The 20,368-nt window shown below is 45.6% G+C and overlaps 1 protein-coding gene and 1 non-coding gene across 2 annotated transcripts; both read right to left on the bottom strand.

Annotated features, from left to right (window-relative positions):
* Positions 1 to 9,659: 9,659 nt before the first annotated feature.
* On the bottom strand, positions 9,660 to 13,352 carry LOC114705719 (cap-specific mRNA (nucleoside-2'-O-)-methyltransferase 1-like). The gene is given in 1 exon segment (XM_037198944.1): positions 9,660 to 13,352. A coding segment is annotated over 1 exon segment (2,514 nt). The 5' UTR covers positions 13,243 to 13,352; the 3' UTR covers positions 9,660 to 10,728.
* A 4,467-nt stretch (positions 13,353 to 17,819) lies between these two features.
* Positions 17,820 to 17,924, bottom strand: LOC114705730. The gene has a single exon (XR_003736430.1). It is a non-coding gene; the product is annotated as a U6 spliceosomal RNA (small nuclear RNA).
* Between the last annotated feature and the right edge of the window lie 2,444 nt (positions 17,925 to 20,368).

Below are 20,368 nucleotides of genomic sequence, written 5' to 3'. Positions count from 1 at the left end.
CTTGTCATGCTGGCCAGTTTGTCTGTCCTGTTGGCATTTTTACTGGTGAGTTCAGCTAACCTGTTCATGTCTTGCTGGCAAGATCCTCTGTCCTGTTCCTGCTTCTGTCTCTGCTGCCGCCATCCTCTCCTGTCATTGGAACTTGGCTTCTTTGGCCTTCCAATATTCACTGAAGACCAGTGGCTCTTCTTCAGCACCAGAGTGGAAGCGCTAAGGCAGCAGACTGTCTCTTGAGTGGGAAGACAGCTACTGTTGAACTACCCAGACCATAGTATGGAAGTCAATCCAACACCCACCCCCATTTAAAAAAATATTTATCTTATGGGTATAGGTGTTTTGTCTGCATGTGTATCTGTGCACCACGTGTCAGATGCCCTGGGATTGGAGTTAGGGATGGTTATGAGTCCCCATGTGGGTTCTGGGAGTCAAATCTAGGGCCTCTGGAAGAGTACCAAATGCTCTTAACCACTGAACCATCCCTCCAGCCCCACTCCCAATATAGATTCATTCTATCAGTTCTGTTGCTCTAGAGCAGTGGCTCTCAACCTGTGGGTTGTCACCCCTTTGGCAAACCTCTATCTCCAAAAACATTTACATTATGACTTATAACAGTAGCAAAATTACAATTAGGAAGTATCAATGAAAAGAATTGTTATGGTTGGGAGTCACCACAACTTGAGGAACTGTATTAAAGGGTCGCAGCATTAGGAAGGTTGAGAAACACTGGTCTAGAGAAACCCTCACTAATACAGCAACCAAGGATGACTTTGGGCTTCTGATTCTCCTGGCTTCACCTCCTGAGTGCTGGGATTGCAGGAAAACATCACCATGCCCAGTTTCCTTAAAGGTAGGGATCAAACCCTGGGTTTTGTGCATGGTAGGCAGGAACTCTTCCAGCTGAGTCATCTTCCCTGTCCCCCCCCCACAAGTGCAAACAAAGCAGAGGGGAAAATTGAAGACAACCAATGAATAAAATGACATTTAAAAAAATAGACAAGTCTAGAACTGGGGAGATGGCTCATCTGTAACCCCAACACTTGGGCAGGGGGCGGGAGGTGGGATAGGCCCATCCCTGTAGCTCATTGGCAGCCTAGCTCATTTGGTAAGCTCCAGGTTCAATGAGATACTCTGCCTCAATAAATAAGGTAAGGTTGGGTACCTGGCCTTAATCACAACACTCAGGAGGCAGGGGCAGATGAATCGCTTGTGAGTTCAAGCATTCTTCTCTATAAGAAGGAGAGGGACTGAGGAAGACACTTGACATTGACCTCTGGCCTCCAAATGCACATGAACACACAAAAGGGCAACTCTAAACTTACATAAATTATAAAGAAGTGCCAGGAAGGGGCTGGAGAGGTGGCTCAGTGGTTAAGAGCACTGGCTGCTCTTCCAGAGGCTCTGAGTTCAATTTCCAGTGCCCACATGGTGGCTCACAACTGTCTAACTCCAGTCCCAGGGGATCCAAGGCCTCCTTCCAGCCTTCTATAGGCATGATGCATAACATACAGGCCCGCAGGTAAAATACCTGTACATATAAAATAGAAATAGAGGGGGGAAATTAAAACATGAGGAAGTGAGGGCCATAGAAATTAGGATAGTCTTTGTTGAGAGACAAAAAACAATGATGGGTACAGCTGTCCAGGGGATTCTGGGGGTGATTAGGAATTTCTTTTATGTGGGGAATGTTGTGTATGCTCATACAAAGGCTAGGTGTCTTCCTCCATTTCTGATTCATTTTTTAAATTTAATTTTACTTATTAAAAACTGTTTTAGGGCAGGTGTAATGTGGTGGTGCACACACTTATTTTACTGTGTTGCTTTGTGTGTGTGTATACATGTGGACATATACATGCCATGGGGCATGTTGTTGGTTGTTTTTGCTCTTTGGGGGGTCTGCCACCCAGCTCCCAAATAAATCACACATGGAGGCTTATGCTATTCTTATAAATGCCTGCCCTTAGCTTGGCTTCTTTCTAGCTAGCTTTTCTTAATTTAAATTATCCCCATCTATCTTTTGCCTCTGGGTTTTTTTCTTTCTCTATTCCTGTATACCTTTTCTTTCTTTCTTACTCCATGTCTGGCTGTGTGGCTGGCCCCTGAAGTCCTCCCCCTTCCTCTCTCATTCCTTGATCTTGCTTCTTATTCTCTATCCTGCCAGCCCCACCCATCCTTTCTCTTGCCTCGATATTGGCCGTTCAGCTCTTTATTAGACCATCAGGTGTTTTAGACAGGCACAGTAACACAGCCTCACAGAGTTAAACAAATGCAATATAAAAGAATGCAGCACATTTTTTTGCATCATTAAACAAATGTTCCACAGCATAAACAAATGTAACACATCTTAAAATAGTATTCTACAACAATGGCACACATGGAGGTCAGAGGACAACTTGGAGTTCTCCCTTTCCACCATGTGAGTCCAGGGATTAACTCAGGTCATTAGGCTTAGCAGCAACTTCCCTAAGCCTGCTGAGTCACTTAAACAACCCCTTTAATTTTATTTATATTTATTAATATGTGTATGTGTGTTCAAGTGTCTGTATGACATGTTGTATGTGTGAGTATGGCCATGTGTATGCCACAGCAAATATGTGGAGGTAAAAAGACAGTGTGTGCGTGTGGGGGGGGGTATGGCTATGCCTTGCTGGGGATTTGAACTCAGGTCCACTTGCTTGAACATCAAACAGCAAAGGTTCTACCCACTGAGCCATTTCCCCAACTCTCTTCCTTTACCTTTTCTTTTTTAAATTTTTTTCATTTACTTTACATAGTGACCACAGTTTCCTCTCCCTCATCTCCTCCCATTCCCTCCTTCCCCTTCCTTTTTACACCCTCCCCATTCACTCCTCCTCCATCTCCATTCAGAAAGGGGCAGGCCTCCCATGGGAGTCAACGAAGCATGGCACATCAAGTTGAGGTAGGACCAAGCTCCTCCTTCTGCATCAAGGTTGGTCGAGACAACCCAATACCCTTTCTTTCTTTAAGGCCTAGCTTTAGTTGTTTAACTTGACACACCTAAAGAGGAGGGACCCTTGAGTTGAAGAATTGTCTCCATTAGGTTGGCTTCTGGGCCTGTGGGTAAGATATTTTCTTAATTGCTAATTGATGTGGGAGGGTCTAGCCCACTGTGGATGGTGTCATTGTGGGCAGATAGTCCGGGTAAGCTGCTGTACTGGCTCGTTTTATGTCAAATTGGTACCAGGATAGTGGGGTATTGCTGTGATAGACCTCATCATTGTGTTTATGGGAGGATTTTTTTTGTTTGTTTGTTTTTTGAGGCAGGGTTTCTCTGTGTAGCTTTGCACCTTTCCTGGAACTTGCTTTGGAGACCAGGCTGGCCTCGAACTCACAGAGATCCGCCTGCCTCTGCCTCCCGAGTGCTGGGATTAAAGGCGTGTGCCACCGCCCGCCTGGCTAGGACTTTGGAACTTTGAGCTACAAAAGCCATTGAGTGTTGAGAGAGCTCAGTGGGCTGTTCTGTAGGAGCTTGGAAGATAAGAATGTTGAGAGCAGTGCAGATGATGGAGGCCTGGCTTATCAAGTTTCAGAGGGAAGCAAAGGCTTTCCCGGGAATTTTGTGTGAAGAACCTGTAGTTCTGCTGATCTGGAGCTGAAGAATCAGCGGTGACTGACAACTTACCAGAACTACTGAAGTGTAAACCATGGCTTTGCTGGGATACTTGATGCTGGTCAGCTGGAGCTGACAAATTAGAAGAGAGCAGCATCATTGAGGTGAAGCCTTCTGGGAAGTACTTCCAGAGAGTCAGCATACAGAAGCTGTGTTACAGACATGGCCAAGGCTGTACCTTGTCCTGGTGGCTGAACTTGGTAGATGGCACTGGTTTTGAAGGTGTGAAGGGGTCGTGAAGAGAAGTTGAGGCTTGGCACCATGAGGAGAGCCTGTGAGAGGCGATTGGTGAAAGTGAGCCCAGTTGCAGCAGAAGACCCCAGTGGCTTTAGAGAGGCCCGTGCTGCGGAATGACCACCAAGAGCAGCAGCAGCAGTGGCGTGGAGCCAGCTGGAGCCTAGAAGACAAGTGGTGTGTGCTGCAGAGGGCGGAGCTGGAGAAGTGACCCAAGGCCCGTGGAGGAGCCCACAAGATTGTGAGTGAATTTCAGGCAATTGGACATTGAGTTATTTGCACTGTTGGCATTTGGTTTTTTCCTGGTTCTTTCCTCTTGAAGAAAGTATTTAACTTAATTTTAATTTTTACAGGAGCCCACAGTTGAGAGACTTTGAACTTTTGAAAGAGATTTTGGATTTTTTTTTTAAAGAGACTGGCTATTTCAAAGAGATTGAACTTTTAATGTGTTTGAATTTGTAAGGACCGTGGAACTTTTAAAGTTATTTATATTTTATATTGTGATATTAATGTTAGCATTCCATCTTGGGGATAAATGAAAAAGGAAAGGTTTTAATTAAAAGGTGGTGTTTGTGTGTCAAGTTGGCAAGGGACCAGTTGTACTGGATAGTTCTATGTCAACTTGACACAAGCTAAAGTCATCAGAGAGGAGGGAGCCTTAATTGAGAAAATGCCTGTATATGATCCAGCTGTAGGGCATTTTCTTGATTCATGATTGGTGGGGGAGGGCCCAGCCCACTGCAGGTGGGGTCATCCCTGGGCTGACGGTCCTGTGTTTTATAAGAAAACAGGCTGATCAGGCCATAGGGAGCAAACAAGTAAGCAGCACCCCTCCATGGCCTCTGCATCAGCTCCTGTCTCCAGGTTCCTGCTCTTCATGACTTCCTGCCCTCACTGTTTTTGATGATGGATGGTTATACGGGACTGTGAGTGAATAAACCCTTTCCTCCCCGAGGTGCTTTTAGTTAGGATGTTTCTTCACAGCAATAATAACCCTAACTAAGACAGCTGCATTCCTCCATTGGTTTCTGCTTCAAGATCCTGCCCTGAGTTCCTACCTTGGCTGCCCTCAATGATGGCCTGTAACCTGTGAGCCAAATAAACCCTTTCCTCCTCTAGATTGCTTTTTTAATGTGGCTTATTTTTTATATTACTTTTATTGTCTCTTTAAAGATTTTATTTTTTTGATCTTTTTTTATTTATTTTTTTTGTGATATATATTTTTTATTTTACAGTATCATTCAGTTCTACATATCAGCCATGGGTTCCCCTATTCTCCTCCCTCCCACTCCCTCCCCTTACCCCCAGCCCACCCCCCCCCATTCCCACCTCCTCCAGGACAAGTCCTCCCCCGAGGACTGTGATCAACTTGGTAGACTCAGTCCAGGGAGGTCCAGTCCCTTCCTCCCAGACTAAGCCAAGTGTCCCTGCATAAGTTCCAGGTTTCAGACAGCCAACTCATGCAATGAGCACAGGACTTGGTCCCACTGCCTAGATGCCTCCCAAACTGATCAAGCCAATCAACTGTCTCACCTATTCAGAGGGCTGGATCCAGCTGGGAGCCCCTCAGCCTTTGGTTCATAGTTCATGTGTTTCCATTCATTTGGCTATTTTTTTCAATAATTGAGTAAAACTGAAATTTATTATATGCCACAGTCGTCCTAGGGACCTCCATGCTATATATATAGCCTCTATGGTTCTATGGGTTGTGGTCTGATTGTTCTTTATTTTATATCTAGAATCCACCAATGAGTGAGTACATACCATAACTGTCTTTCTGGGTTTGGGTTACCTCACTCAGGATGATTTTTTCTAGTTCCATCCATTTGCCTGCAAATTTCATGCTTTCATTGTTTTTCTCTGCTGAGTAGTAGTACTCCATTGTGTATATGTACCACATTTTTTTCATCCATTCTTCCGTTGATGGGCATCTAGGTTGTTTCCAGGTTCTGGCTATTACAAATAGTGCTGCTATGAACATAGCTGAGCATGTATCTTTATGGTATAAATCAGCATTCCTTGGGTAGATGCCCAAAAGTGGGATGGCTGGGTCTTGAGGTAGTTCGATTCCTAATTTTCTGAGAAATCGCCATACTGATTTCCACAGTGGTTGTACAAGTTTACATTCCCACCAACAGTGGAGGAGTGTTCCCTTTGCTCCACATCCTCTCCAACATTGGTTGTCATTGGTGTTTTTGATTGTAGCCATTCTAACAGGTGTAAGGTGGTATCTCAGAGTCGTTTTGATTTGCATTTCTCTGATGATTAAGGATGTTGAGCATTTCTTTAAATGTCTTTCAGCCATTTGTAGTTCTTGTTTTGTGAATTCTCTGTTTAGCTCTTCAGCCCATTTTTTAATTGGACTGTTCAGTGCTTTGATGTCTAGTTTCTTGAGTTCTTTATATATTGTGGAGATCAATCCTCTATCAGATGTGGGGTTGGTGAAGATCTTTTCCCAATCTGTTGGCTGTCTTTTTGTCTTATTGACTGTCTTTTGCCCTGCAAAAGCTTCTCAGTTTCGAGAGGTCCCATTTATTAATGGTTGTGCTCAGGGTCTGTGCTGTCGGTGTTTTATTTAGGAAATGGTCTCCGGTGCCAATGCGTTCAAGAGTGCTTCCTATTTTCTTTTCTATTAAGTTTAGTGTAACTGGATTTATGTTTAGGTCTTTGATCCACTTGGACTTGAGTTTTGTGCATGGTGACAGATATGGATCTATTTGTAATCTTTTACATATTGATATCCAGTTATGCCAGCACCATTTGTTGAAGATACTTTCTTTGTTCCATTGTATAGTTTTGGCGCCTTTGTCAAAAACCAGGTGTTCATATGTGCATGGATTAATGTCAGGGTCTTCAATTCGATTCCATTGGTCTGTATGTCGGTTTTTATACCAGTACCAAGCTGTTTTTATTACTATAGCTCTATAGTAGAGTTTGAGGTCCGGGATGGTGATGCCTCCAAGGGTTGCTTTATCGTATAGGATTCTTTTAGCTATCCTGGGTCTTTTGTTTTTCCATATGAAGTTGAGTATTTTTCTTTCCAAGTCTGTGAAGAATTGTGCTGGGATTTTGATGGGGATTGCATTGAATCTTAGATTGCTTTTAATCAGAGTTTTTATCACAGTCATAGAGAACCAAATTAGGACAAGGCAGACAGAGTCTCAGATATCCCAGGCTAGCTTGTAACTTACTATGTGGCCAAGAACAGCCTTGAACTTTGGATTTTCCTGCTCCTACTTTCCAAGTATTGGGATTACAGACATGTTCCACCACAACCTGAATATATATGCTGTAGATGGAACCCAGGGTTTCCTGAATTTTAGGCAAACATTCTATCAACTAATCTACATTCCTAGTCTACCATTCTGTTTCTTGATCTTTATTGTGATGGCCAGAGTCTTTGCTTTTTGATACTTATGTTGGACTGAGGATATAGCTTAGAAATAGAGCATTTGCCAAGCACGTACAAGGCCATGGTTTTGATCTCCAGCACTAGAAAATGTACAAAATAGTGTTGAGCTAGTTTACACAATTTTCTTTTTAAAATTTTATATCTGTGTGTGTGTGTGTGTGTGTCTGTTTGTATGTGTTCCATGTAACATATAATGCTGATAGATGTGAGAAGGAGGCATCAGATCCTCTGGAACTGGAATTACAGGTGGTTTTGAGCTGCTTGATGTGGGTGTTGGGAACTGAACCTAGGTCCTCTTCAAGAGGAACAGTTGCTCTTAACCACTGAGCTATCCCTTCAGACCCAGATTGTCTACTTTTCAAAAAAGTACTTAAACAAATCAGTCTGCTTGCTCCACACATCATTCCTCACACTCCTATGTAAAGGCTACTATTTTTATTTTTTAATTTTCAGTTTTTTTATGTGTATAGGTTTGTTTGTTTGTTTGTTTGTTTTTGAGACAAGGTTTCTCTGTGTAGCTTTGCGCCTTTCCTGGAACTCACTCTGTGGACCAGGCTTGGCCTTGAACTCACAGAGATCCGCCTGCCTCTGCCTCCTAGTGCTGGGATTAAAGGCGTGCGCCACAATGTGTGTATAGGTATTTTACCTGCATGTATGTCTGTGTACTACATTTGTATTGCTACTTGTCACTATTTCATACGAAGAGACTTGTTTATAGTTCATTTTTTTTTTGTTTGGAGACAGGATTTCATGTAGCCAAAGCTGACCTCAAACTCAGCTATGTAGTAAAGGATGACCATGACATCTAATTTTCCTGCCTCTACTTTCCCAGTGCTGAAGTTACAGGTGTCTCCCACCATGCCTAGCAAGATATAATGATCTACCTTGTTTCTTTCCTCCACCTCTTCCTTTTTTTCTTTTTTGTTCTATGAATTGAACTTTGAGCTTTATGCATACTAGATAAGCACTCCACCACTGGACTAGATAAACAGCTTTTGTTTTGACAGGGTCTTGATATGAAGCCTAGGCTAGGCTTAGAATCCATATCTTCCTGCCTCCGCATTCTGAGTGTTACTATACCCTAGTGATCTAGTAACCTTTTATTTGGTTGTGGTATGGGAGCACATGCCTGGGACAGCATTAACAGCCTTTCCTCTGGTCTGAAGTGGATGTGGAACCCCACAGTCCAATATTCCATTGACTGCCAATCAACATAGAGCAGGAAGCTGCTGCCAGCAGCAGGCTGTGTACCAGCACCCCCTGGATAATGAGAGGTCGATGCCAATCTTGGATACTCTTTCATCTTTTAGAAGCAGTGGCCTGCTCTTCCTAGCTTCTAGTGGAATCTCACTGATGTCTTCCACAAATGCACCAACAGTGTCTGGTTCCGGTTTCCAAACACTGTTTCCCACCAAAACCTCTTTGACACATGGAATGTTACCTGTACTAGGCATGCCTTTCTCTGAGACTCAGGCTGTGTCCCCCTGTATGGGTCAGATGATGGATCCCAGCGACCTTGAGTCCAGGTATTTCAGACTTTAAAATCTCAAGACTCACTTGTCAGCCCATCAGACTGCCAGAAAGTCACCTTCTTACCTAAGCAGCCTATAACAGCTCCATGGAATATAGAGAACTCCAGGGTCCAAAGAGAAACACCCACAGTTTAAAAGGAACACACGTGCCAGTATGACAACTGTAGGGAAGCTGATACCAAGCCCCCCAACCTCTGACACCCCAACTCCAGTCTACTGGTGAGAAGTACTACAAATGCTTTTGGCAAGACTGTGAAGTCTTTTCTCCATCTGACATGTCTGAACAACATATGTGGTCACATATTGGATGTTAACCACATAGATGTCATGAGTGTAGCCTATATTCCATGGGATTGTATCCCTATTTCCTGCAACACCAGAAGACACAGCAGCAGGTACCTGGATCCCTACAATCTCAAGCCAACAGTGGACAGACAGATGGTCCTCAGGTCAACAGTAGACAGACGGATGGTCCTCCTGCTCCTGGTCAAGAGCATTGAGTCACTCCTTTTCACAACCCCAAGATCCTGCTGCCTCAGGACCAGTTCACCTCTTTGGTAGGAGAAGGGGTTAGAGTTAGATGGATCCGGGAAAATTAGGAAGGCATGATAAAGCTCAAATGAAGCTCTCAACTCCATCAGAGATTCCTCCTAAGTGCTGTCTCCAGTGTCCTGCCTCTCAGGGACCAACCACTTCTGATATTTAGCCAGCTGAGAAGATGGAGAACTGTGGGTGATATTTTGTGTATACTCTAACAAATAAAGCTTGCCTGAAGATCAGAGGGCAAAGCCAGCCACTAGTTAGCCATAGAGACCAGACAATGCTGGCACACTTTCTTTTTTTTTTTTTCACAAGCAATAAAAATATGTTTAATGATCCAAGATTCTGCAAGACACACTGATAGGCCCAGAACTGGGTGGAAATATGGCATCCTAGCACTGTTGCTGCTGGCTTAGGGGTAGAGGCTGTCAGAATGGACCTCCTACAGTGGAGTCAATTCCAGCCTCACGGGTGCCTCAATGCCCTATCTCCATGGAAACCAGCCTGGTGCTGGCATAGGGCCCTCAGGACCTGCATGAAAATCTCTTGAGGTACCTCCCATTAAAAACAACCACAGGTACCCTCCCCAAACCCAAAGCTGCTGCCCTTCCTCCCTCTTAAAGAGACAGAGGAAGTGGAGTGAACACATTGTATGTACCTCTTAGTGGACAGGAGGGGCAGAGCTACCACTAGCTCAAGGCTCTGCCAAGAGCTTCAGGTGGCCTGACCTGCCTGAGGGCTGGTGCCCCACCCACCCTGGAGGGGATTCTTTTGTTACTGCTGAGAGGGAAAGAGCAGCTCTTCAGTGCTGCCCCGTGTTTAGAACACAATAGGCAGACCCATGACAGCCCTACAACTCAGAGACAGTCACAGTCACACCCAGTACCCGAGACTCTGGTGTGTCAGGGATGCTGGGCCCTCACTCCTTCTCAGTCTGCCAGGATGAACTCCAGGAAGGGAGTGGCAAAAAGAAACAAGAAATAAAACTCTTGATTTGTACAACAGCTGCTCTTGGCCAGGCATGATGGTGGCCTCCTTGCTTAGCTGGCCTGGTAAGGGTTGGGAAAGACGGCCTGACTGCCCTCAGAGGCAGACTGGAACTCAGAAAACAGAGTCTACAAATTCCAGCGGGAATGGTGAGGCACTGACCTGCCCCCAGCAGCTGCTTTCAGGCTGCCTCCTGATGGTGTCAGTTCTCAGGTAGCAGAGTTCCACAAGGATATGTCCTCTAAAGACCCTGCTTGAGCTACTTGGGAATGGAGAGGAGTCCATCTCCCTCAGGACCAGGGAGAACATTCCCACCCAGTTCCTTTCCAAGAGGCAGAAGGAACCAGACACCGGCCCTGCCTTGAGAACGACAGGACATTGATGAGGTGGAGATCCTAAGATCCTCCAGGATTGTGACTCTGGATGAAAGAAAGGACGTCCTCCTTGGACAGCTTGTCTGGATCCTGAGGCTTCTGGGAGTCACGCATATGGAAGCCATCTCCCCACTCCCAGAAGAGCCGGCTGTAGTAGCAGGTATGAAATGGGGCAATGGAATCTGCAGGGAGTTCAAAGGTAGAGCTCTGGGTTTTCTTGTTGTAGAAGAACTTCTTCTTGAAGCTCTTGCTTAAGGCCATGGTCCATGGCTCGTTCATAGTCCTGACAATGTAGAGGCCTGTGGGTACAAAGTGCCGGTCGTCCCGTCCTGTGTAGCTGAGCTTTGGAGTGCCGCCGGAGCCTTTGATGAGCTTCATCTCTAACCTGACAAAGATCTTCTCCATCTCCTCCAGCCTGTACACCTCCTTCACCCTGATAGGATTCATGTCAGGTCGACTGGGCTTGGAAACTGCTTTCACAAATTTCTCAGCCAGCTGAATTCTCTGGTTGAAGTGCTGCTCTCTGACATCGCTGCCATTCAGCACCAGCACATCGAGGATGTGGATTGCCCTGATCTTCCGCTGCGCCTTCCCCTCCCCTTTCAGCTCATGCACAATTTCCACACAGAGCAGTGTGTCCCGGGGCAGCTCTGTCTTCAAGTCCAGCTTCACCCAGCGGTCTGAGCAGCGGCCATCCCATGTGTAGATCTGGGACTTCCCCAGGCCCAGGAGGAATTTCTGCTCGCTGCCAGACACCATACAACGATAGTCCAGCACAGGACGGATCTTCTCCAGGGTTTTGGCAGTGAGCATTGTGGGCTTGTAGCTGAAGATGCTGATGTCGGTGTCCTTGATTAGCTCCAAAAACTTGAATTTGGGGTCTGAAGAAGAAGGAGCAACTCGAGCCCGGTCTGGAATCTCCCACAGTCGGAGGCATTCTTTCCGGATCTCTGCCTGCCTAGGCTCCCTCAGGGTGGTGTCTTGTACAAAGGCATGGATTTTGGCCAGAGCTTTGATCTGCAGGCTGCAGTGGCTCTCGTTAGACCGTATCATGTAGTCATTGAATTCATGGTCTCCTTTGATCACCGACAAGGGAACTACCAGGTTGACATCGGACTCAGTGTTTCTCAGCTGATTGAGCTTAATATTCACAGAGAAGAGGTACTCCCGCACGTCGTCTATACCCACCTTCAGACCTTTGCACACCACATACCGCTCTGAGTTGGCAGGCTGGCTGGTGATGGGCTTGAAGAGACACACTCGTTCAAAGCAGCAGTACAGCAGGTAGATGAGCCCCACGCTGAAGGGTGTGAAGAGGTCAAAGGTTTTGCAGATGAAGTGGCCCCCTGTGCGGACAACAGACAGCGCCATCAGGAACTGACAGAGCAGCAGCTGCTTGCTGAGGATCTCCTGCAGGTTTTCCTGCCCCTCCACAGAGAAGCCCCCATCTGCCATGAGAAAGTGGACACCCTTGCGATCTGTGTTTTCCAGGACAAAATTCCGAAATGCATTGATGTTTTCTGGGCGGGTGATATCTCCATCTCCATCGACCCCGCCCTCACCATAGTAGGGCTCAAAGAGCTCACTGGAGGCCGAGTAGAAGTCCTCCAGCTTGAAGTCGTTGGGGCCCTTCAGAGTCATCCCAAAGCCCTTCGCATGCCACTTCTTCCTCCACAGCACGTACTCAGAGAAGCCGCCCGGTCCTGCGCAGACATCAGCAAAGTACAGAAGGTCAATGTCCCGGTCCTTCACCAGTGGCTTCCCACGAGAGTCCAGGGGGTTTGTGAACATACGATCAAACACAAAATCCATGTTAGCCATCTTCATTGCTGCCCTGTTAAGGAAGAAGACTCCTCGGATCATCTCCTAGGGATTGGCTCTGGTGCGGGCTCGCCTCATCTCCTCCCCATCCAGGATGTCAAACACACTCTTACATCTCAGCACACTGTGCAGCAGCTCTTCCCCACAGAACTCTGTTTCATCTTCAATCGCCATCTTTCTCTTTCCCACAACCATCCAGTCACTCATCTCCCGAGAGTCAGGAATTTCAGTAGTACATTCTGGAAACCACGACACCTGCTCACAGGCACTGGGCTCTGGCTCATCCCGCCAATCCACATTCAGCTCCCGATCAAAGCCCTGCAGTGTCAGACCCAAACCACGTCGGCCTTTCTGATTGGAGGTCTCCACGATGTCCTTCCGACCCTGGCTGTATTTACCCAATCCTTCCCCTTCCCTGAAGCCCATCTTGGCCATGAGTTTCTGAGAAACACTATTGTACATGGAATAGCGAGAAGACGTTCCCTCCACCAGGGAATCCGCTTTGAAGGCATCTTCGATACTATCAGAGTCGGGCTGCTTCCCCTCAGTCTCGCTGTCAGATCCACTGAGGCTTGTAGTAGATGCTTTTGCTGCATGATTGACAGAGGAGAGAGGTTCATCATTAGATGTGGAGCTGAGGTGCCGGGCAAATTCCCCAATTCGCTTCTGTTTCTTGAGGGGGGCAGTGCATTCTGGGTCGGTTCTCCTCTTCATTGTTAGCTGAGGGGATGGGGCGAGCTGCCGGCGAGCGGAGACGAGGGGCTCAGGCCGCCACTGTCGCCGCCGAGCCTGGCCCTGCAACCTCCTCCTCCTCCTCCTCCCTCACTTGCTGGCACACTTTCAATCCTAGCACTCCGGAGGCAGAGGCAGATCTCTGAGTTCAAGGCCACCCTGGGCTACACATGATTGATCCAGTCTAAAAGAGAAGCAGAGCCAGGCAGTGGTGGCACACACCTTTGATCCCAGTGCTTGGGATCTCCTGCCTTTAATCCCAGCACTAGGGAAGTGGATACAGGAAGTGATATGGCTGTGCAGAGAGGAATATAAAGTAGGAGGTGACAGGAACTCACTGTTCTTTTTGGCTGAGGACTTCATAGAGGTAAGAACTAGTGGCTGGTTGCTCTGCTTCTCTGATCTTTCAGCTTTCACCCTGATATCTGACTCCAGGTTTTTATTAATAAGACAAATTAGGATTTGTGCTACAGAGAACAGAGACAGAGGGCTTTCTTAAAAAACCTCTTACCTGTTGTCACTCCCCAGATTCAAATCCTGCTCCATAAAAATCCATATTCTTAACCTGGGCTTCCACATTTCTCAGAGCTAGGTTAATCTGGAAGTTACCATTTGCTACCAATATGATCTTAGAAAAGGACTTTGAATACCTTGCTTTATTTCTTCTGGAAAAATAAGAAAAACAGTACTGAACTATTTAGGACATATGTGCCATCAGAGTGTCCCTGGCATTAACTGTCCACATGTCCAGAGTTTGTCTCTTCCCACCAGACTTCCTCCCTGCCACAGGACATAGGGTCTGGCATCCCATGTAGCCACAGCAACCAAGCCTTGTGGGAAAGCTAATACTCACAGGTAACAACTTGATAAATGACAGATGGGAGTCAGAGAGCCAGGCTGAGAAATTCTGCTTTCTCTCCTTCTCATGAGGCATTACATGGCACTGTCTCCCCTCCCCCGCCAAACAACAGCCTGTAGAGAGAGAGCCCAAGTAGCTGGTGAATATGCCTGCCTCTTCAAGGCTACTCATGAGGCAGTGGCCAGCTGGGAAATGTGTCACCTTGCATGTCCCTGAACCAAATGCATCTTCTCATTCCTATACCATGGCTTTTAAACCTCCCAAATAAAATACCAGTATTTAGTTACATGTTTATTGTAGTGTAGTGTATGTGTACATACATAGGTGTAGACACACATGCTATGGTGTGCATGTGGCGGTCAGAGGAGGATTTGCTGGAGTTGGTCCTCTCCTTCTGCCCAGTGGGTCCCAAGGATTAAGCTCTGTGTGTGTGCATGTGAGAATGCAGTGTTTTGTGGAGCCAGAAGATGTCTGATCACATAGAGCTAGAGTTACAGGTGGTGGTGAGTTGTCAGACATGGGAGCTAGGGACTGAACTCTGCAAGAGCAGCAAGAATATCTCCAGCCCCAAGTGTGTGTGTGAGAGGGGGCGGTGTAGTTTGTTTGTGTGTGCATTCTAGAGATTTGCATGAGGACATCAAGTATCGTTTTTTTTTTAATCTCCATCTGCCTTATTCCTTTGAGGCAGATCTCTTTCTGAATCTGGAGCTAGTAGTGCTTTTGGCTTGGCTGGCAGCCAGCAAGTCCCAGCAATCCTCCTCTCTCTGTCACCCTACAGTGCTGTGGCTACGAGAGACAGTACTGGGCTTGTTACGTGGATGCTGGGATCCAAATGTGGGTCCTTATGCTTGCACAGCAAGCTCTCCTAAACACTGAGGAGCTCTCTAGCTCCTAGGCTCTGCTTTTCTTTTCTTCCTCTTTTGAAGCTCTTGTGTTAGTTTGTCGTTCTTTTGTTTTTAGTTCTGTGGGGGTTTCATATGTGTTTTGAGCATACTCGCCTCATCATAGGCTCTGTTTTCTAGGTGGCTTGGGAAATAGAGAGGAAGACCTTAGACTAGGGAAGACAAGAACGCATTCTACTGTAACTTCTCTACCCCACTTAGCTGAACCACCTAGGTCCAGGGTACAGATTTTCATTATGTAGTTGTGTGTGTCTGGTGGGGGGGCATGGGCTGGAAGTTGTACCCATCCTCCTGCCTCAACCCCTGCTTGTGGGATTATGGACATGCACAAAGATCAGTATAAATATTTTTATTACACTTACGTTATTTTGTTCATGCGTATATATGGGGACATTTGGGTGCCATAGCACAAATGTAGAGGTCAGAGGACAAGATAACTTGGAAAGTCAATTTTCTTCTTCTGCCATATGCATCCCAGGGATTGAATTCAGATCTTCAGGCTTGCCAGCAAACATCTTTACCCACTAAATCATCCTATCAGCCCCCAGCATTTCTTTCTTTTCTTTTTGAGACAAGGTCTCCCTGTACCTGGAACTCTGTAGCCCAGGCTGGCCTCAAACTCTCAGAGACCTGCCTGCCCCTGCCTCCCGAGCGCTGGGATAAAAGGTGTGTATACCACATCAGCACCCCACCTCACCCCGTGTGTTTGTTTTGCGATGGGGTTTCATCATGCAGCCCTAGCCTGGAACTCCCTATGTAGACCAGGCTAGCCAGATGCATTCCTTCTGCATCTGTCTCCAGGGTGCTGGCATTATAGGCCTGAGTCACTATACCTGGATGAAACTGAACCTTTACCCTCCTTTTCCTTGTACTAGTTATTAAACATAGGACCTTGCTCATGCTGGGCAGGCAAGGACTCTACCACTGAGCTACATCCCTAGCAAATGCAGACATTTCTGAAAATATAGAAAAATGTTTATAAAAGGCATAATTGCTGTTAACATTGCTATCAGGGTGTCCAAGGCTTGCTTTTTTTTTTTTTTAAGCCATGCTGAGGAACTGAGGTTCTAGTGTTTTGTTTATTTATTTTGGTTTTTCAAGACAGGGTTTCTCTGTGTAGCTTTGCGCCTTTCCTGGAGCTCACTCTGAAGACCAGGCTGGCCTCAAACTCACAGAGATCCGCCTGCCTCTGCCTCCTGAATGCTGGGATTAAAGGCATGTACCACCACTGCCCAGATTGTTTTTGTTTTTAATTTTATGTGTATACAAGATATCCAGACCTCCAAACATGTGCCATGGCACTTGTTCACCCATATATACACACAGATTTAAAAAAAAATACTTAATTTTACATGTATGTTCTTGAGTGAATTCAGGAACCCATAGAGGTCAGAAGAGGTGTCATTAGATCTCCTGGAGTTGGAGTGACAGATGATTGTGAGCTGCCATGTGGGTGCTGGGAACAGAACCCAGGTCCTCTGCAAGAGCAGAGGGTGCTCTTACCAGCCTCATGAATATTAATTAATATATGTAAATGTGAAGCACACTTCCTGCTTTAGCTTTCTGAGTGCTGGGATGAGGGGCCTAGAGTTTTATCTTGTTGCTGGAGTTTACACCTAGTGCTCTCTGCAGGTTTGGCACCAATTTGGCCATCGCGCTACATCCACAGCCCTACCATCTTAAGCACTCAATCAAATTGTTTATCTCAAATCAGTACCAGGGAGGCACAGGCCTTTCATCATAGCACTTGGGAGGCAGAGGCAAGGCAGATCTCTGAGTTTGGTCTACATAGTGAGTCCAGGGCAGCCAGGGCTACTAAGAGACCTTGTCTTAAAAAAGTCACACTCTGGGGCTGAAGAGATAGATGGCTCAGGGGTTAAGAGCACTGACTGCTCTTCCAGAGGACCTGAGTTCAATTCCCAGTACCCACATGGCAGCTCACAACTGTCTGTAATTCCAGTTCTAGAGGACCCAATATCCATGGCAAAACACCAACGTACATAAAATAAAAATAATAAATTTTAAAGAAGTCACACTCTAATTATTTTCTGTATTGGGCCTTTCCCTGGTAGGCCAGGCTCAGCCATACCATGGAGCAGTAGCTTTAATAGGAAAGGCAATGACTCAGCTCTCCATTTACATAATCAATTGAGTTGTAAATTAAAAGCTGTAGGTTTCCTTTAATGTATGATGTGGACATTTGGCTGGAAAGTGTGCTGCAAGCATCTTGTCAGTTTCTCTTCACCCTCAGTGGGCCTGGAGGAGAAGCTACCTGCCAGTTGTTTCCAGAGTTCTTTGAATAGTCCCAACCCCTCGGGTCCTATAGATCATTTGAGTTTGGCCAAAGGTTTCTGGGATAGGAGACAAGTTCGAGCTGGGGCTGTTATAAACAGTGGCAGGCATTGTTTTCCTTATTTTAGATAGCTATTAACTTCTCAACCTGATTTCCTAATTCTATATAATACAGAACCCCCTTTTTTTCTAAACATATACTATATAATTTTGAAAAGAGCCATGCCCTTTTGAGAGCATAACACGGGAGGCAGACGCAGGTCTGATGTACACAGCAAGTTCCACTAGGGCTACAAAGTCAGACCCTGACTCAAAAAAGAAAAAAAAAGTGGTACTGGGAATTGACCTCAGGGCAATCCCCAGACCCCTTTTAAAAATGTATTTTTAGGGGCTGGAGAGATGGTGCAGTGGTGAAGAACAATTGTTGCTCTTGCAGAGGACCCGAGTTCAGTTCCCGGCACCATATCATAGAGACACATATAAATAAAAATAAAAATCTTACTTTAAAAAATATGGATTGCTTCATGAATTTGTGTGTTACCTTTGTGCAGGGGCCATGCCAATATTCGCTGTATTGTTCCAATTTTTAGTTTAGTATATGTGCTGCTAAAGCAAATACTCTTAGTTTTAGATAGTCTGGCTAAGTTGTCCTGGTTGATTTTGAACTTCCTATGTAGCCCAGGCTGCCTTTGAACTTGTAACCCTCTCACCTATGCCTCCCAAGTTGCTGGGATTGCAGATGTGTACTACCTGGTATCATTCTGAATGCCCCCCCTTTTTTTTACAGTTGCTATTTCACTTAGAGTTTACTAACTACACAGCTTAGTTTTGCCTGTGTTTGAAGTTTGTGTATGTGATGTCATTCTCTTTTCAAGTCCTACTTATCTCTCTCTCTCTCTCTCTCTCTCTCTCTCTCTCTCTCTCTCTCTCTCTCTCTCTCTCTCTCTCTCTCTCTCTGTGTCTGTTGAGAAAGGGTCAATGTGGCTCTGTCTTGGAACTCACTTGTAGACCAGGCTGGCCTTGAACTCACACAGATGTGCCACCACTCCAAGCACCATTTTTTAAAAATGGGGCTTTAGTGGTATATGCATGAAGTCCCAGCCCTTGGGAGACATAGGCAGGAGGATCACAAGTTTGAAGACAGCCTGGGCTACAAAGAATTTTTGAGTCCAGATTGGGCTATATTGGACTGTCTTAAAAAAATCAAACCAAACAACACTGTGTGTAAATGTTTAGATGGTCTTTCTGTAATTCCTGTTGGCCTAGAATTATGTACCTCAGGGTGGCCTTCAATTTGAGGCAATCCTCCTGCCTCAGCCTACTGAGTCCTAGGATTCTAGCCATGCTCCACCATGCCTCGCTCTGCCTAACATTATATTTACGAGATTCTGCAGCTCATTCCCATCACTGTATGCTGCTGTTTGCTCATACTTTTGACATCCCATGGAGGAGTCACAGGGTAATTATGATTCCATTGTACTGGCGATGGGCTTTGGGGTCTGAATGCAGACTGAGGTCATTAGAACACCACTGTTATGAGCACGGCTACACATGCCATTGAGTGTACCTGCCACTAACAGATTTGTCTTTAACTTTACTAAGTAGTTATTTTCTTAGGTGATTATAGTGTTTTATATTTCCTGAGAGAGGAACTGTTGGTTCAAGAGAGGTACATAGTCAACTTTCCATTTAAAGACCTCCAGTATCTCTGTATTCTCATCAGCAGAATATGAAACATTATCATTTCATATACTGAGTAACTTTAAAAATTACCTACATTGCCGGGCAGTGGTGGCGCACGCCTTTAATCTCAGCACTCGGGAGGCAGAGGCAGGCGGATCTCTGTGAGTTCAAGGCCAGCCTGCCAAGTGAGTTCCAGGAAAGGCGCAAAGCTACACAGGGAAACCCTGTCTCGAAAAACAAAAAAAAAAAAAAAAAAAAAAATTACCTACATCGTGTGTAGTTTGTGTTCCGGTGTGCTTGTGGAGGGCAGAAGACAATTTGAGAAGGCTGTTCTCTCCTCCTACTGTGTGGGTCCTGATAATTGAACTCGGGGTGTCAGGCTTGGTGGCAGGTGCCTTTATCTTCTGAGCCATCTCATTGGCCCACTCAGTAACTTTTGCTATCTTTAGACTTGTATTTTTGACGATGGTGGGTGTGGAGTCCATCACATAAAATATTTGCATACAATGCTATGGATGAGTCAACACTTGCTCAAATCGCCATACTGGGATAGGCCTAATGGCTACTTTGCAGTTTATTTTATAACTGAAGTGGTACTTTTTCTAGGAGTAGAAAAGCTACATTAAATGTTCGATACATTTCACTTTCCCATTTAAATTACCTTACTAGCATTTGGAGACATTCAACAATTTTACTTTTTACTTCCCCAACTGTAATAGTGGGTTTTTTTGGTGTGTGTGTGTGTGTGTGTGTGTGAGGTGTGTGTGTGTGGTGTGTGTGTGTAAGGTGTGTGTGTGTGTGGTGTGGTGTGTGTGTGTGGTGTGTGTGTGTGTGGTGTGGTGTGTGTGTGGTGTGTGTGTGTAGGGAAGGGGGAGGTGCACATTCATGTCGAGTCTAGAATTCAACCTCAGGTGTCATTCCCCAGGCAACATTCACTTTGGTATTTGAGACAGGTTCTCTCATGTACTTGAAGCTGGCAAGCAGACTAGGCTGCTGGCCAGTGAGCCTCAGGGATCCTTCTGTCTTCATTTCCATGCTGGGGTTAAAAGAATATGCCATCATGTCCAGCTTTTTCTTTCTTTCTTTCTTTCTTTCTTTCTTTCTTTCTTTCTTTCTTTCTTTCTTTCTTTCTTTCTTTCTTTCTTTCTTTCTTTCTTTCTTTCTTTCTCTCTCTCTCTCTCTCTCTCTCTCTCTCTCTCTCTCTCTCTCTCTCTTTCTTTCTTTCTTTTTTTTTTTTTGGAGACAGGGCCTTATTATGTAACTCCAGCTGGTTGGAACTCACTCTGTAGACTACACTGGCCTTGAACTCTTAGAGATCTGCCTGCCTCTGCCTCCTGAGTGCTAGAATTAAACTGGGCATATCCAGTTTATG

Source organism: Peromyscus leucopus, chromosome X (genome assembly GCF_004664715.2).
Source record: "Peromyscus leucopus breed LL Stock chromosome X, UCI_PerLeu_2.1, whole genome shotgun sequence".
Classification (NCBI taxonomy): Eukaryota; Metazoa; Chordata; class Mammalia; order Rodentia; family Cricetidae; genus Peromyscus; species Peromyscus leucopus.
This window is presented reverse-complemented; position numbering and strand designations above follow the sequence as displayed.